Genomic DNA, 14,415 nt, shown 5'->3' on the forward strand with positions numbered 1-14,415 from the left:
CCCCATTCTGTAACCAGTAGTTGGTCCTCTGTCCTCAAGGACAAGGCCTTACACATGTTTCAATAAAATTTCATTCTAAAATATTTGTAGGATTTGTCCCAACCTTCTAACTAAACTGAGATTTGTTTTGATATTATGATGATCTAATCCAATATAAAACTTTTTTTTAGATTTAATTTATTTATTTGAGAGAGAGAGCTCGTGCTAGCATGAGCAGGGGAGTGGATGGTGGGGAGAGGCAGAGGGAGAAGCCAACTCCCTGCTGAGCAGGCACCCCAACACGGGGCTCTATCCCAGACCCTGGGATCAGGACCAGAGCTGAAGGCAGACGTTTAACTGACTGGGCCACCCAACACCTCTAAATTTTTTGTCTTCTGTTACCATATTCAGCATCCCAATAATGTGTTTAATGACATGATCCACAAGTCTAAATGTCACCTTTTTTAGTAAGGTCTTCTCTTAGTACTCTATTTAAAATTGACCCTTTTCTCTGATCTTTCTCTGCCTTTTTTCCCTCCACAGCATGCATAATCATCTAATATACCATATATTCTACCTATTTGTTTTGTTTATTATCTTTTTCTTCCTTTAGAATATAAGCTCCGTTAGGGTGGCAATTTTTGTTAGTTCTGTTCTCTGGTGGATCCCATATTTGTTGTATGGGTATGGTTGATTCATTGTCTTTATCCAGGTCAGTAAGAATGTTGAACATTGACAGGACCAAGGCTAGAATCCAGTACATTCTACTAGAGGTTGCTATTGATCTTCTTGTCACTTCCAGATCTACTTAACGGTATTAGCATCCAGCCCAACATGTCTTCCCTTTATCCAGAAGGATATTGAATATTTGTTACATTTTTTGCTGAAAATCAGATATTTCATGTTGGTGGTAGCTCTCTCATCTATTAATCTGGCAATTCTTACCAAAAAAAGGAAGTGGGATTCATCTGACATAACTGATCACTTCCTCTTTCTAACTGCATACAAACCATCCTTTTGATAACCCATTTTAAACCCTACACAGGAAGAACAGGACATTAATCAATGACCTGCCCAAACCCAGTGATTCCCTGGAAGGGAGGTCCTTCCAGGTGTGAAGTCCCTCCAAGTGAGGCCCTCCTGGCTTTATTCACAGTGAGCATTGTGCTTGCTGGGAGTGGAAGCATTCAAATGATGGAGGCAGCTCCACTGAGCTAGAGGCTTAGGCTTAGACCCCATTTGTTGTATTACACTGGAATATCACATCCTTTGTTTTCCTGAGTCTCAGATTTTGCAGTCTATCAAGTAAAAATGGTAATATAATTTTCAAAAATATAGTGTGATACTTTATTGATTATTATTTATTTATATCCTTTTGGTTTCATGTCCAGTTGCTTCATGCAGACAATAAAGATCTGAGGTTTGGAATATGTTTAGTTTATTTCTATTGCTCTTTGATCTAAAGGATTCATATTTCTTTTCTCCATTTCCTTTTTTCCCATTCTTTCTGACACAGCTGTGGTTGAGGCCCTTGTCATCTCATCCCTGAATTATCACAGTAGCATTCTAATGGGCTCCAGGACTCCTGTCTCTTGCTTCTTCATCTTAGATTCTTCAGTCAGGCTAATTTCCTGGAAGCCAGCTGCTCAAAATGTGGTCTGTGGAGTACAGCATCAGCATCTCCTCAGAGCTTGCTAGAAATGCAGATTCTCAGGCCCCACTCAAAATCTACTGAATGAGAAACTGCATGTCAACAAGATCTGTAGGTGATTCATACTCACATTGAAGTTTGGGAAGCACTATCCTCTCTTCTGTTATGCCATTCTCCTACCAAGGGGCATCCATAAACTTCACATTGAACCATCCCTAAACTATCTCTGTCAGAAAGGTTCCATCTAATTTTCAGGGGAGATGTTTTTGACATGAAGATGCAAATGCCCACCTATACCATCTACTCATTGGTTCTGAGAATGATGAGCAAGTTTATCTAGATAACTTTGGAGCAGTAGTAAAAATTATTGAGAGTTAACTTGAGTTGAATCCTTACAGTAAAAGTAAAGTATTTTTGTTTTTGATGAGTGAAAATCAAGGGAAGCACTTGGGAAGAATATGTGATGAGTTGTTTGGAAATGTTTTTGTGAGTTTGACCCCGTGACAGGAATTTTATATATTTAATTTAATCCTCACAATAATCCCATTTAGGTGGATGTTGTTATCCCCATTTTACATGTGAGGAAATGGAGAATCCAAAAGGTTAGGTTGTGCAGAGCCACAGTATTGGTTAGAATTCAGGCTATATACACCATAGTAACAAAAACAGTGGGAACTCAGTGGTTCAGGAAAGTGGCTCTATCTTGAGATGGGCAGATGACCCCAGGTGGGAAGCGCGGATGCTTTATGAGGTTACCCCACTTCCTTCTCCCGTGTTGCTTCATCATCTCCCAGGATGTCCACCCCCATGGGGTTGAAGCTGGTCCCTGCCCTTGGGAAGAGGGAAAGGGAAAGCGGAGAGCACATAATTATTTAATGAAAACGTAAGTTTTCAAAATATTGGAAGTGCTACCTGTCACTTGTACTCACGGTCTGTCAGTCAAAGCTTGGTCACATGGCCACACCCAGTTGCAAAAGAGGCAAAGAAATGTTGAAACCTGGGGAGTTATTAACTAAAAAGAAGAAGGGAGATTGGCTATAAAGGGAAAATTGCAGGCCTTGCCATAGGCACCAAGCTGATTAGTGGAAGAGCCGAAATTCAAACTCTATGACTACAACCTGTGATCTTTCACCACATTATACCACCATTTCTCATAGTTGACAGTCAGTAAATGTTTGTTGAACGGAGATAAATTGAGATATTGAAAGTACTTCTTCCTTCTCTCTTGCCTCCCTGATTACCTAAGTGGCTCTGTGCTAAACTGTCACTGTCTTTGACAATGTTCCTTTTTAAAGCAGGAAGCTGATTTTCATCTTCCTTCAAGAGACTTGTTATAATAAAATAATTCACCAGTCCTTAGAGCTATTATGGAACCATATGAAGTATGGTAATCGTTGTTAATGGTAATCATTTTTTTAATGATCAAATAACTGTCCCTTTTAAAGGAGGTATTTTGTTAGGAGAATGCCACTGCTCAAAATAGTTTTGATATTGTGTGTTGGCTGGTATATCAGTCAGCTCTTGCTCCAATGATGCTTCAGGACAACCACACCCAAATCTCAGAGGTGTGCAGTAATAAGCATTTAACCAATGGGTACATGGGTCTCCCTGGGGGTCAGCTCTTTAGACTGGGGCTGGCTGGCCAGCGCTGCTCCAGGTGTCTCTCATCCTCCTTCTGAGAGAGCAGGTTAGCGTGGACATGTTTTTCTCTGGCAGTTAGCGGAAACATATGAGCAAGTGAAGATATGAGAGGCTTCTCGAAGCCTTGGCAGAGAACCTATTAGGAAAGCAAGTTATATGGCCAAAACCATGGTCCGGGACCATGGGAAACACCTACACCTTAAGTAAGAGGAAATGTAGTCACATGGCAAACGGTATGAATAGCCTTGGTGAAGAGTTGGGGCCAACAAAGCAAATTATCATGGCTTTGCTTTTACTGAGTTATTTTGAATATTTACAATGAGGGTAAATCTTTATCTTTTGAGGGTAGCTTTGAATTTCTTTTTAGCAAAATAGCTAAATTTCTGAGTGAGTTTAGAGAATCAGTTTAGGTTTATCTTTGGGCAGAAAGGTAGCTGTTTAAGCATGTGACATAAAATAATGAAACATTTCTAGAAGAACCGGCCCAGGAATATGGCATTCAGTGGCAGAATAGTTGGGATAAATGTATAGCTTTCCAAAATGACCAGCTGATTGAAGGAATAACACTCATTTGGTTCTAAAATAATTTTTTAAAATAAACTTTATAGTTTGTAGTCACCTGTCCCCACTTTGTCTCAAAATGGGAAGGGGAATGAATAGAGGGTCATCTCTGATATGCCCTTTGACCAGCCCTGGCAAAATATGCTTTGTGTGCAGATTCTCATCGCCAAGTCCCCTCTGGCTCCCTTCACCTCATTTGCCTACACCATCGAGAAGGAAGGCCTGGTTCTTCAAGGTAAGATCCTCGGATTAAACCATTTCTTTAAGCTGACTATGCTCAGTGCTGCCTATGGCTGGTGCGCTCCTGGTAGAAGCTACTTCGGGACAGAATCAAAGGCCAAGATGAATTTGCCAGTGATATTTATCCTAATGAGATAAAAGAGATTGGCAGTTGTGACAAGAACTTAACAGAAGGTGGAGGTAGGGCTGGGGGAGAACTGCTGAATTTCCTAACAGAGTGCAACAGAGACTGAGGGTTAAAGCACAGATCTAGGAACTGCCAACCCCCAGGCCTCTTCACAGATCCTATGGAGTGAGGAAGTGGGCAGTAGGCCTCTGACACCATGTGGAGGACCTGACAAACCATCTGGTCTGGCCACCTGTGGGGCACTTTGTCATGGCTCCGTGAGCATTACGTCCTTGGCCTCTTTCTGGTTACTCCATGTCCGGTCCCTTTACCCAAGTCCCAACTGGGGACCACGCCTTGCTGACCGGCTCTGGTGACAGGGGCCTGGGACTCAGAAGGAGTGGAGTTCTGACTCACCGTTGAGTGCCCCCACGCCACAACCTGGAACTCACTGATCTACAGGCCTGGTTCCCAATGCTGGATCTTCTGGTGATTGCAGAAAATAATGAACATGAGAGGTAAATTCGAACACCACTGAACTTAGCTCACAGAGCCAGATGTCCAAAGCTGCTTTGTAGGTTGAGAACGGTCCCCACAGAGGTGCTCAGATGCACATCTGTCCCCCACTGTCAGGCAGGAGGCCCTCCCCACAGAATGCACGGGTAAATGTCTGGTCTGAAGCCCAGGGGAGCATATTGGCGTTGCTGTTGATGGGAGGAATATCTGCCCTTTAGGATTTTGTAAGTTGAGTGCTTTTCCCAGGTTTATGAAACAGGGAGAGCCCTTACAATGCTCCCATGGAGACACACTGCATTGCAGAGATCTAGCAGGAATTCTGTGGGGCAGGCCGGGGGGTTCATGCTTTGGACCAAGGAACAGGCTGCAGCCTTCCCTTTCCTTCCCCTTCTAAAACGCCCGCTTCTTAATGGACCCGGAAAGCAGCTTGTTTGTTTGGTGCAGCTGAGCCCCACAGCAGGGACTCAGGTCCAGGGAAATTTGGGGTAAGAACTACTGACCTTTGGCTCTTAGCCTTTGACTTATGCTATCCAAGTTCCTTGGTAAATATTTTTTTTACAATTGCAAATATTGTTTTCTGACAAAGAAGCAGAGATTTTAAGACCAGATTAAGCAAAGCAAACAGCAGGCCCCTTTGTTACATACTCTCTAAGGGTGTATAACTAATAAGCAATCAGAAAGCTGAACTTTTATTTACCCAGGACACCGTGTGGCTTTTGGCTCTTCGTTTTTAGAGCTTTCTTAAAAGATTAGAAATCAACTAAGTAGCAAATTTAGATGAAGATTTTAAGAAATTCTATGGAAGACTACAAGGCAATTTCAGGAAGCAAAGAGGCAGTTCTGCCCAGATGGCTTGTATTGAGAGCCTTGATACAGTGCCTCTCTCTTGATCCCTGGGCCTTTTGGTAAATAGCATTTCTAAGCCTGACCTAATCTTTTAGGATACTTTTAGGATAATATTTGTGGGAACAAGATTCACAGAGTTGCCTCTCTGGCACTCATTGCTACGATCGTGATTTGGACAGGAAATAGGAATTGTGGACAGAGAGTAGAGGCTAGAAATGAAATGAATTGGTAGAGGTTAAATATCTGCAAAGACTATTAGAAAAAGACAGAAAACAAAGGAGAAGATGGATTACTAAAGGAGGCTGGCCTACAGCTGTGTGTCCAGGAAAGAGAAAAATTCAGGAAAGTGTCCGATGATGCAGGAACCCCAACCAGTAAATAAAAATGTCTGGGAGGCCACAGTGCCTCACCTGGTTGCTTTTGAAGCTTTTTCTCGACCCCACTCCCCCAGCTACACCTCCCTCTGTAAGGTTTTCTGGGGCAGCAGAACCCTTCTGCCCCTAGCAGGAACGCCACTGAATACAAACCTCTGGGCACTCCCTCCCCAGTAGCTGCGTGCTCCCAAGACTTTGGGGAAACAAAAGGAGCTCTGAACCTGACAAAGATGACGATCCCTCCTTTAGTGGAGAGACCCCGTGGATTTCTGTTCCAGCTCTGGTGTGATCTTGAGAAAAATCTCTTGTCACCCTAGTTTTGTCGGCTTGAAAATGACAATGTTGACCTTGATTCAGCGCTTTGCAAACTGTGTTGCAACCCACTGGTGGGTCATGAAATGAAATTAATGAGTCACAACCAGAATCTTTAAAAAATCAAATAGAGGAGAATAGAAAATATCAGATTACATCACACGTATTGCACTGTTTCATGAAATATTTCTTGTGTGACAGTGTGTGTTCATTATGAATTTGTGTATATACAATGCAAAATGTTTTTCTTACTTGGACTGTAGTCATTGGCCTGGGTGACCTCTAAAGGCCTTAACCCTTCAGCTTATCTGATTCTCCTAGGAGAGGGCGTACTTTTCATCACTTAGCTCAGCAGAGTTGTACCTTGAGATCTCCACACACCAGAATGTAAAAGCTTATTTTTTCCCCCCACTCTTACCAGATGACTGAGCTAAACAAAACAAAACAAAACAAAACCCACCTACACAATTCCCCAGGTTTAAGGCAAAGAAACCTTTGATTCCTGGGTGATAACCTTGGAAAGATACCAACAGCCAAGGCCAAGAAGCTTTCCTTATGTGAGGGGTTGCTCTGGCATGGTAGCCCCAAGTTGGCATGGAGGTTGGTGGGTACCTAGTACTGAGGAATTGGGTGGGGGGGAATGTAATCCATGTCTAAGGGGCAGAGAGACAGAGAGGGGAAGGGCTGGAAGAGGGAGGGCAGCTACCGACTACAAAAGAAACTGCCAGCCCAGCCCCTTGGGACTGGACATTCGGGATTTGTAATGGAACCAGCCTGGAGTGGTAAGAAGAAACAATTCCTATAGGCTACCCTTTTTTCAGGGGGTTAGTGAATGTGGGAATGATCCCTCAGTGCCTTTTATCCCCTTAGCAAGTCCAAGACTCCTACCAGCCTGCTCACCAGGAGGTTTTATAATACCGGAAGTGCTCCTGTGTGCATAAGCAGAGGGTGGAAATAAAAGGTGAGGCCAAAATTCGATTTCCCAGCTCCACAGGCCATTCCCCTCAAGAGTTCTCAAGGATTAGGATGCTAAGAAGAGCCAGCAACTGGGGGCCTTATACCCTTCCTGCCCCTTTGTTCCCTGGGCTGGGAGGAACAATACGTCCGCAGGCCGGAGAGACTGAGGGGCCTGGTTAGAGATTTCTCAGGCTGCTTTTTGAAATACTTGAAGGAGCCAGTCCGTGCTATTGTTGTCATAAAATAGAAAGCGGAACTATTTTCCTTTTGCAAAAAGAAAAAAAAAGAGAGAGAGAGAGAGAGAGAGAGAAAGAAAAAGAAAGAAAGAAAAGAAAAGAAAAAGTAAAAAGAAAACCCACCCTCCAGGCATTTTCAGGAAGCCGCCTGCTCAGGCCATTCCCATGGTCATGCTCTGCTGTTTGTGTTTTCTTTGTCTATCCTGCACTTGTCGAGATCGTGGCCTCATGGTTGGGCTCAACACCCTGGAAATACTTGGCCCCAAAGGAGTGGAAGCTCACAGCCATCAGCTTCCTGATGGTTCAGGCTCTGAGACGGGCCAGGTCCCAGCAGAGGGAGAGACAGACCTTTTGTGCAACTGAGGTGGGAAAGGTGGAGGGTGTGGGGGTGGCTCCCATGAATCCTCTTCTCCTGCGCCCACTGGGTAGAAAAGCTGAGAGTTTTGGCCGGTTCAGAGTGAGGCTAAGGGGCGCGGGAACCTAGGGGAGAGGAAAAAGCAGGGGCTGGCTTTGGGAATCGGCCTTAATTATGGGCCCACAAAAACCACATGGCCGCAGAAGGGAAGGGAGCATTTACAGGGAACTCCAACTTGACCCGTGTTCTGCTCTGGCCGTGTTCTTTGTTTCCCCAACAAGCCCCAAATGTTGTGCCCCGCAGAACACAGCTGGGACCTCTGGACCTCTGGGTCAGGCCAGAAATAAAGATTAAGATTCTGTAATTGAAAACAGCCAGGCTGTGTTGCTGATGCTGCAGGAGGCCCCGGGAAACCCCCAGGCCAGGCTCTCCCAGAGCCAGCCTGGCCTCCGTCCTGGACTCATGGCCGTGGAGGCCTGTCGACTTGGTAAGGAAGCGGGGCTGGCCAGGGAGGGTGAAGAGGCCAAGTCAGCAGGGCCTCCTCCTTATTCACTCTTCCTTTGCCCTACTCTCTCCATTTCCTCGGAATCCAGGGAGCATTTAAAAAAACAAAAGCCAGGTTGTTAAGGACATAAGATAATAGCTTAGTTTCTTGGTAGGACAGAATTGTGGTTTTTATGTTGTTTTTAAAAAATTAAAATTAGGTAGGACAGGTTGAATTTGGATTCTGGTGCTGTCCTTTGTTAGTTTAAGCCTGAATGAGCAGCATAAACCTTGGGATAGGGCTGGGGAACCTCAGGGGGAGCCCAGGGCACCCTGAGATGAGTCCAGAGAAGACTCTGCAAATGAAGCTAGTTTCCTGTTTTTCCAGCCACCTAATATAGGGACTCAGAAGAAACCAGAAAACAAGGAAACAATGATTTTTCTTAAGAGCTGGAAAGCTATGCACCTCATCTTTCTTGTAAAATCAAGAATGGTTGTTTGATCGCCTTTTGAAGCTTATTGGGAGAGGCATTAATCTCCTCTATTTGTTCCCTTGTCACAGAGTTGGGTTAGATTCTCCCATCCCATTTTCTTAGTCACTGAGCCAAATGGATGATTTATTGAAAAATTCTTTTCCCCCAAATACTACCATCTAAGTTCATCAGATTTCAGTTGGAATTAGTAACCCATATAAATGTTTTCTGCCTGGTAGACTCAATGTGACCCAGAAGATTCTCAATCCATTTCCATCCAGGTATGGAGGTCTCCTTCATAAATACAACCCACACACCTGGCATAGCCTGGCATTCTTGTGGGAGCCTGGGCAAAGAGCCCTGGGATTCAGTGGAGCAGAGAGAGTGAACTCCTCTCCCAGAGGTCACAGACAAGAGGGCAGAGCAGGTCTGTCACATTGTCCCTTGGCTGCCAGGTGCCCCTGCAGCCTCAGAAAGCTGGGGCAGGCCAAGGCTCCTGCCTACCTGTCAGGGAGGAGTTTTCCGGGGAAAATGAGGAAGGATGCCCCTCTGCCAGTTCTCTCCTCTTTTTTGACATTTATTTCACATTCCCTGCCTCCATGACATCTCCTCACACCAACCTTCTGCTTTGTTTACTTCTTTTACTCTGGCTATCAGCTTCAAAGAGAGATTTTGTTTTCAGTGTGAAAAAAAAAAATTTAAATACAGAACAGGACAGAAAATAATAAAACCCATGACTTGAACACCCAGAATTAGCAAATGTTCAAATTTTGTCACATTTGCTTCAGGTCTTTTTTTATTATAGGTATAAAACTTGACAAAATAAAAAACTCCTTTGTACCTGTCCCAGTCCTTCCTTCCCTGCCTCACACTCCTCCACAGAAGTAAAAATTCTCCAGGGTTTTGTATACATCCTTCTCGTCATGCTGAAGAACTTTTCTACATGTGAATCCACACATAATATTATGATTTGTTTTGAGTGCTTTCCAAGTTTGCATAAATGGTTTATTATACACATCATTCCACAACTCGCTTTTGTCACTTCACGTTGTGTTTTTACAATTTATCCACACTGATACACATAGTGTATCATAGTGAACATTCTTTCACTTTAATGAGGTATCCATATTCATTGTATGAATATACCATATTATCCATTCCCCTGTTGATGGAAACTTCAGTCATTTGTTAACTTAGTGAATTCTGTTGTACGTGCTACTTGGTATGCTGGTATGAGAGTTTCTGTAGGTATATAGAAAAAGTGGAATGACTGCTCAGAGGGTATGCACATTTTAATCTTTACTATATATTCCCAAGTTGCTTTCCAAGGACGTTTACCAATTTAAACTTCCTCTGGAGGTAGTGGACCAATTTCTACACAGCTGTGTGTAATTATAAGTTTGTTGTCATGTTTCCATGGGCAGTCTTCTTTGTATTCTTTATAGATGCCTCTTTTATCTCTGCCATTGGGGTATAATCTTTCCATAGTCTCTAGAGGGATCTTCTGCACAACACATGTGCTTTATGCATATACTAAGATGATTAGTTGACAAAAATTACTTTAATTCCTCCCAAAGTTAGCTATATACACTTCCAAGAATGAGAGATTTTAGTTTTGTCCATCACCCTTATTTTAAGGTCAGCAGACTGAGTTCCAGAAAGGCAAAGTGGTGTTCACTGCCTCAAAATTATGTTTGTAGCCCTTTTTAGGTACTCAGGGCTCCTAAGATTTTATTAAATCAGAAATGGGTTTGGATCCTCTCATCCTCCATCACGGAAGCCCCTCTGATAACTTATTTCTCAGGCTTCATGAGCCTCTGTTGGGATATACCAGTTCTGTCCTGAATCTTGAATCTTGAAATCCTAAGCTAGGATGGATCAGTCACACTAATGTAATCAATCCCTCAAGAAAGTTCTTGAGGTGGGTTGTAAGTTTGGCTGGGTGGAATCACAATCTAAATTAACAGTGGCACACAAAGTAGAGGTTTCCTGCTTTCTCACATAGCACTGCAGAGGAATACAGTCCAGAGCTAGTATAGCAGCTCATCCCATGTGTTTGTCCAAGGACCCAGGCTCTTAGCTTGTTGCCCCATCACACCTAGGATGTTGCCCTTGTTGTCATGGTCCACAATGGCTCAGCATCATGACCTCCATCCAGAATTTGTAGCAGAATTTGTATGGGGTAGAGAATGATGGTGGGAGGAAAGGGCATCCTCCTTCTTTTAAGATATTAACCAGAAGTTACACACACTGTTTCTACTTTAATCATATTGGCCAATTTGTAGATGTATGGGAAGAAGGACTGGAAAATGCAGTTGTTTATCTGGGTGTCCATGTTCCCAGCTAAGTTTTAGGAGTTTTACCATGGGAGAGAAGGAGAGATGAATATTCAGTGACACATCCCTTTCAGAGGAGCACAGTTGCAGAGATTAGACCCCAGGGTGCAGTAGTACAGACCCTAGGGTTGGGCTCTTAGCATGTTGAAATGCAACATAAGTATTGTATTGTAAATATTGTATGTTAAAAATGCTATCAGTACCCTTTTTGGTAGAGTCTAGAGCAGAGAAGTAGGGTATCACAATCAGTAATGCCATCAAGGATCAGCACCAAAAATCTTGGTCCCCCACCATAACAGAATCTCTGTCAAGCCGAAACTTTAGTATGTGTTCTGCTATTATACACTATGCAAGAAAGATACTTGAACAAGAGCTACTTGTGCTTATAGCACAAAGCAGGGTATGACTTTTGGTCCAAAGTCATAGACTAAACACATTTTTCCCCCAAAATGTTTTTTCCTGTCTCTACATTTTTTTAAACATGGAACAAATTGTCAGTTGGAATAAGGTTATAGAAAAAAACTTTATTCCAAGGCCTGGACTATAGTTAGACTGGATCCACACTCTTTTAGAACCTGGAAGCCATTTGGCTATCTTTGCAGAGCTAACAATTTGCATTTGTGAAAATGCCCAGGTAATAATACTAAAAGATGTTAAATCAATTCAGGTTGTTGATTTTCTTTGAAAACTTCTTCCAAGAGGACTTGGTGTTCTTTCTGGAATATGACTTAAGCTCCATTTCAGTGACTTCAGTTCAGCAGGTATTTGTTGAGGTATCAACAGTTTGTAAACCATGGTGTTCAGAGGATATAAGCCTGGAAAAAAAAAAGGTCCCTCCCTTTTAGTAGCTCAAAATCTAGTTAGCTCAAAAACAAAATAAGTTTGATCAAAGGCAAACTGTGACACCTATTATTGAGGTTCAAATAATGTGATATGGATAAAGGAAATAGAATCATTTCAAATGGATGACTGAGGAAGGTTCCTGAGAGTGTGCATGGGGGAGAGGGGCTTGAATTGGACGTCAGCCCCTGATTGTCTCTTGATAGAGGCCAGTTTCTTTCCTTGTTTGAGGATAGATTTGGGAACCCTGGGGAATACTGATTAGTGCCATGTGATTAATGTTGAATCATGCTGACTAATGTGTTCTAATGGATTGATTCAATAATAAAGGGAATGTTGAGAGTCAAGAGTTCAGATCCTGTATTTCACCATGTGATGAAATGTAAATCCCTTAGCCTTAGTACTTCATTTTTTGGTCAATTAAAATGTGCTCATGATGACAATCTAACAAGTCACCTTGACTAGAAAGTGTTTTCCAAACCTCAGGGATAACAGAAATGCTTAACAACAACTCCCAGGACGGGCTTGTGCAACCATGGGTTATTCAGCGTACATAGAGAATCGGAACAGCCATCACATGCTGCTCCCCAGCCATGCGAAACTTCTGCTTCCTCACACATGCCACAAGAGCTGACAAACAGTACTCTGCCCTCACAAAAACTGACAAATAGAGGAGCTTTTGAAAAATCTTCCTATCTACCTACTGGGGCGGCTGTGTTTTTCTCCAACAAATGTTGCCACAGAACTAAGAGATTGCATTGCACACACAGCTTTTTCTCTCTTTTGACATCTCCCCAGCTAGACTGCTTGAGAACCTGGCCTTCCGTGTCCAGATGTTTACTGAATTCTGAAGGCCCCCCAAAGGGCCCAAGTTCTTTTGTTGCCCTCCAAATCACTTCCCACAGAGACTGACCGATGTCCTGAAGGAGCCCTTCAATAGGGAGGATAAATGGAGGCAGATGAAGACATGACCCCCTGAGGCTCACCCACGTCCACGCTAACAAAGGGTCTGAGGCACAACCTTGTAAGGAGCATTTTGGTCAGCAGCGTCCCTTCAAGAGGCCACGTCTCCCCCACAGGGCTGCTTTCAATGGCTACCATCACAGTGGAAGTACTGGGCATTTGTTAAGGGCTGAGGTTTGCTAGGTGCAGCACAAAACATCTAAATCATGGTCCCCTGTCTTTGTGAGGGCTTCCTGGCTACAGAGGGCAGCTGGCTTTCTCAGGGGAAATGTGGAGCTAGTGGAGGAAGCCAAAGAGGGGCTCCCACCTCTCTGGATGACCTCTTCCCACCCAGCCCAGAAAGGGCTTTTGTCTGTAGCTATCAGTGGTCAAGCTGGGGCTGCAGGACCTTACCCCACACCTATGCTGTATTTCTGGGTGTCTCTGGTTTGTGAGGCTGCTGGCTCCCTAGGTAATAGAAAGGTATGTATGTGTGCAAGAGGACTACAGCTGGAAGGAAAGTTTTATTTAGACTGTTAGTGAGAAGTTAGTACATTTCATGATGACACTTTTTTTTTTCAAACTTATTTTCTCTCCCTCTTTTTTTTTTTTTTCTCTCCTTTAGGCCAACAGAAGCCATAGGGACACTATGACCGTTGTCTAGAGCTACTGGGGGCACGATTTGTGAAATGAAACAGGATGGTGCTGCTTGGAAGAAGGAAACGGAAGCCAACATAATGGGGATTAATTAGTTGATTGATGTTGAGATGGTAACAGATTTGCCCCCACACCATTGAGCCAGCCATCTCAGACCTAGCAGGGAAGGTGAGGATGAAGAAGCCTTTGTTCAGGTCTGTAGATGCGTGGGGCTGAAGGCTTTGCCGCCATGGGATGTCAACAGCCATAATAATAATAATTTGCACTTATATAGCACCTTTCAACCAGGCACCTCAAAGCGGTTTAGCCACGTTAATTAATTAAAGCCCACAATCCCCCTGGGGAGAGGAGGAGGATGACTAACAGGATTTGTAATTACAGGAGGGAACATTTCCGAATAAAGTATTGTCCACCATATAAAAAGAGTGGGTGTAAAGGAATTGGGGTCTCCACAGAGTAACTGATTTCAGAAATTAAATCATGGAAAGATGGGGAGGCTGGGGGCGGACGTGGGTGTGGGGGTCTGCTCCTGTGTCAGAGGGAGGTCGATGGGCTCAGAATTCACTGGCAGGTTCGGATCCAGCTGAGAAGCGGAACATGTATGGTATTAGTGGCATTTGGAAGGTCCTTAGTAGCACGGCTATTGTGGTGTAAATTCAAGTTTCACTAGTATATTGTGTATAGCCCTGCAGAACAAAGAGTGAGATTCATGCAGTATTTAATAAAGGATGAAATGATTTCTTTAGATTTAAAGCCCAAAGCTGGGCCAATTAGCAAATAAACCAATTGGTGACCCATAGGGTAATTTAGTTGTTTCCAGCAGAACACCCAGCCTACGCCCTCCTACTGCCATGAAGTTTCCAACCAAAGCCTTAAGACTGGGTTCAGAGCAAGGCCTGGGGGCTTCAGC

The 14,415-nt window shown here is 43.6% G+C and overlaps 1 protein-coding gene across 3 annotated transcripts in view; it reads left to right on the plus strand.

The window, feature by feature from the left end:
* Positions 1-14,011, plus strand: part of RAD51B (RAD51 paralog B) — a 562,202-nt gene extending 548,191 nt beyond the window's left edge. For 2 of the 3 annotated variants that reach the window (XM_064571227.1, XM_064571228.1), the window contains exons 10-11: positions 3,989-4,067; positions 13,474-14,011. In XM_064571227.1, coding sequence (XP_064427297.1) covers positions 3,989-4,067; positions 13,474-13,490 — 96 coding nt within the window. In that variant the 3' untranslated portion in view covers positions 13,491-14,011. Of the gene's footprint in view, positions 1-3,988; positions 4,068-13,473 lie in introns of those variants that run through there. The other variant, XR_010405219.1, reaches the window with a different exon arrangement.
* The last annotated feature ends 404 nt before the right edge of the window (positions 14,012-14,415 follow it).

Source organism: Mirounga angustirostris, unplaced genomic scaffold, assembly GCF_029215605.1.
Source record: "Mirounga angustirostris isolate CCGP_5_RB_7025 unplaced genomic scaffold, mMirAng1.0.hap1 SCAF_9, whole genome shotgun sequence".
Classification (NCBI taxonomy): Eukaryota; Metazoa; Chordata; class Mammalia; order Carnivora; family Phocidae; genus Mirounga; species Mirounga angustirostris.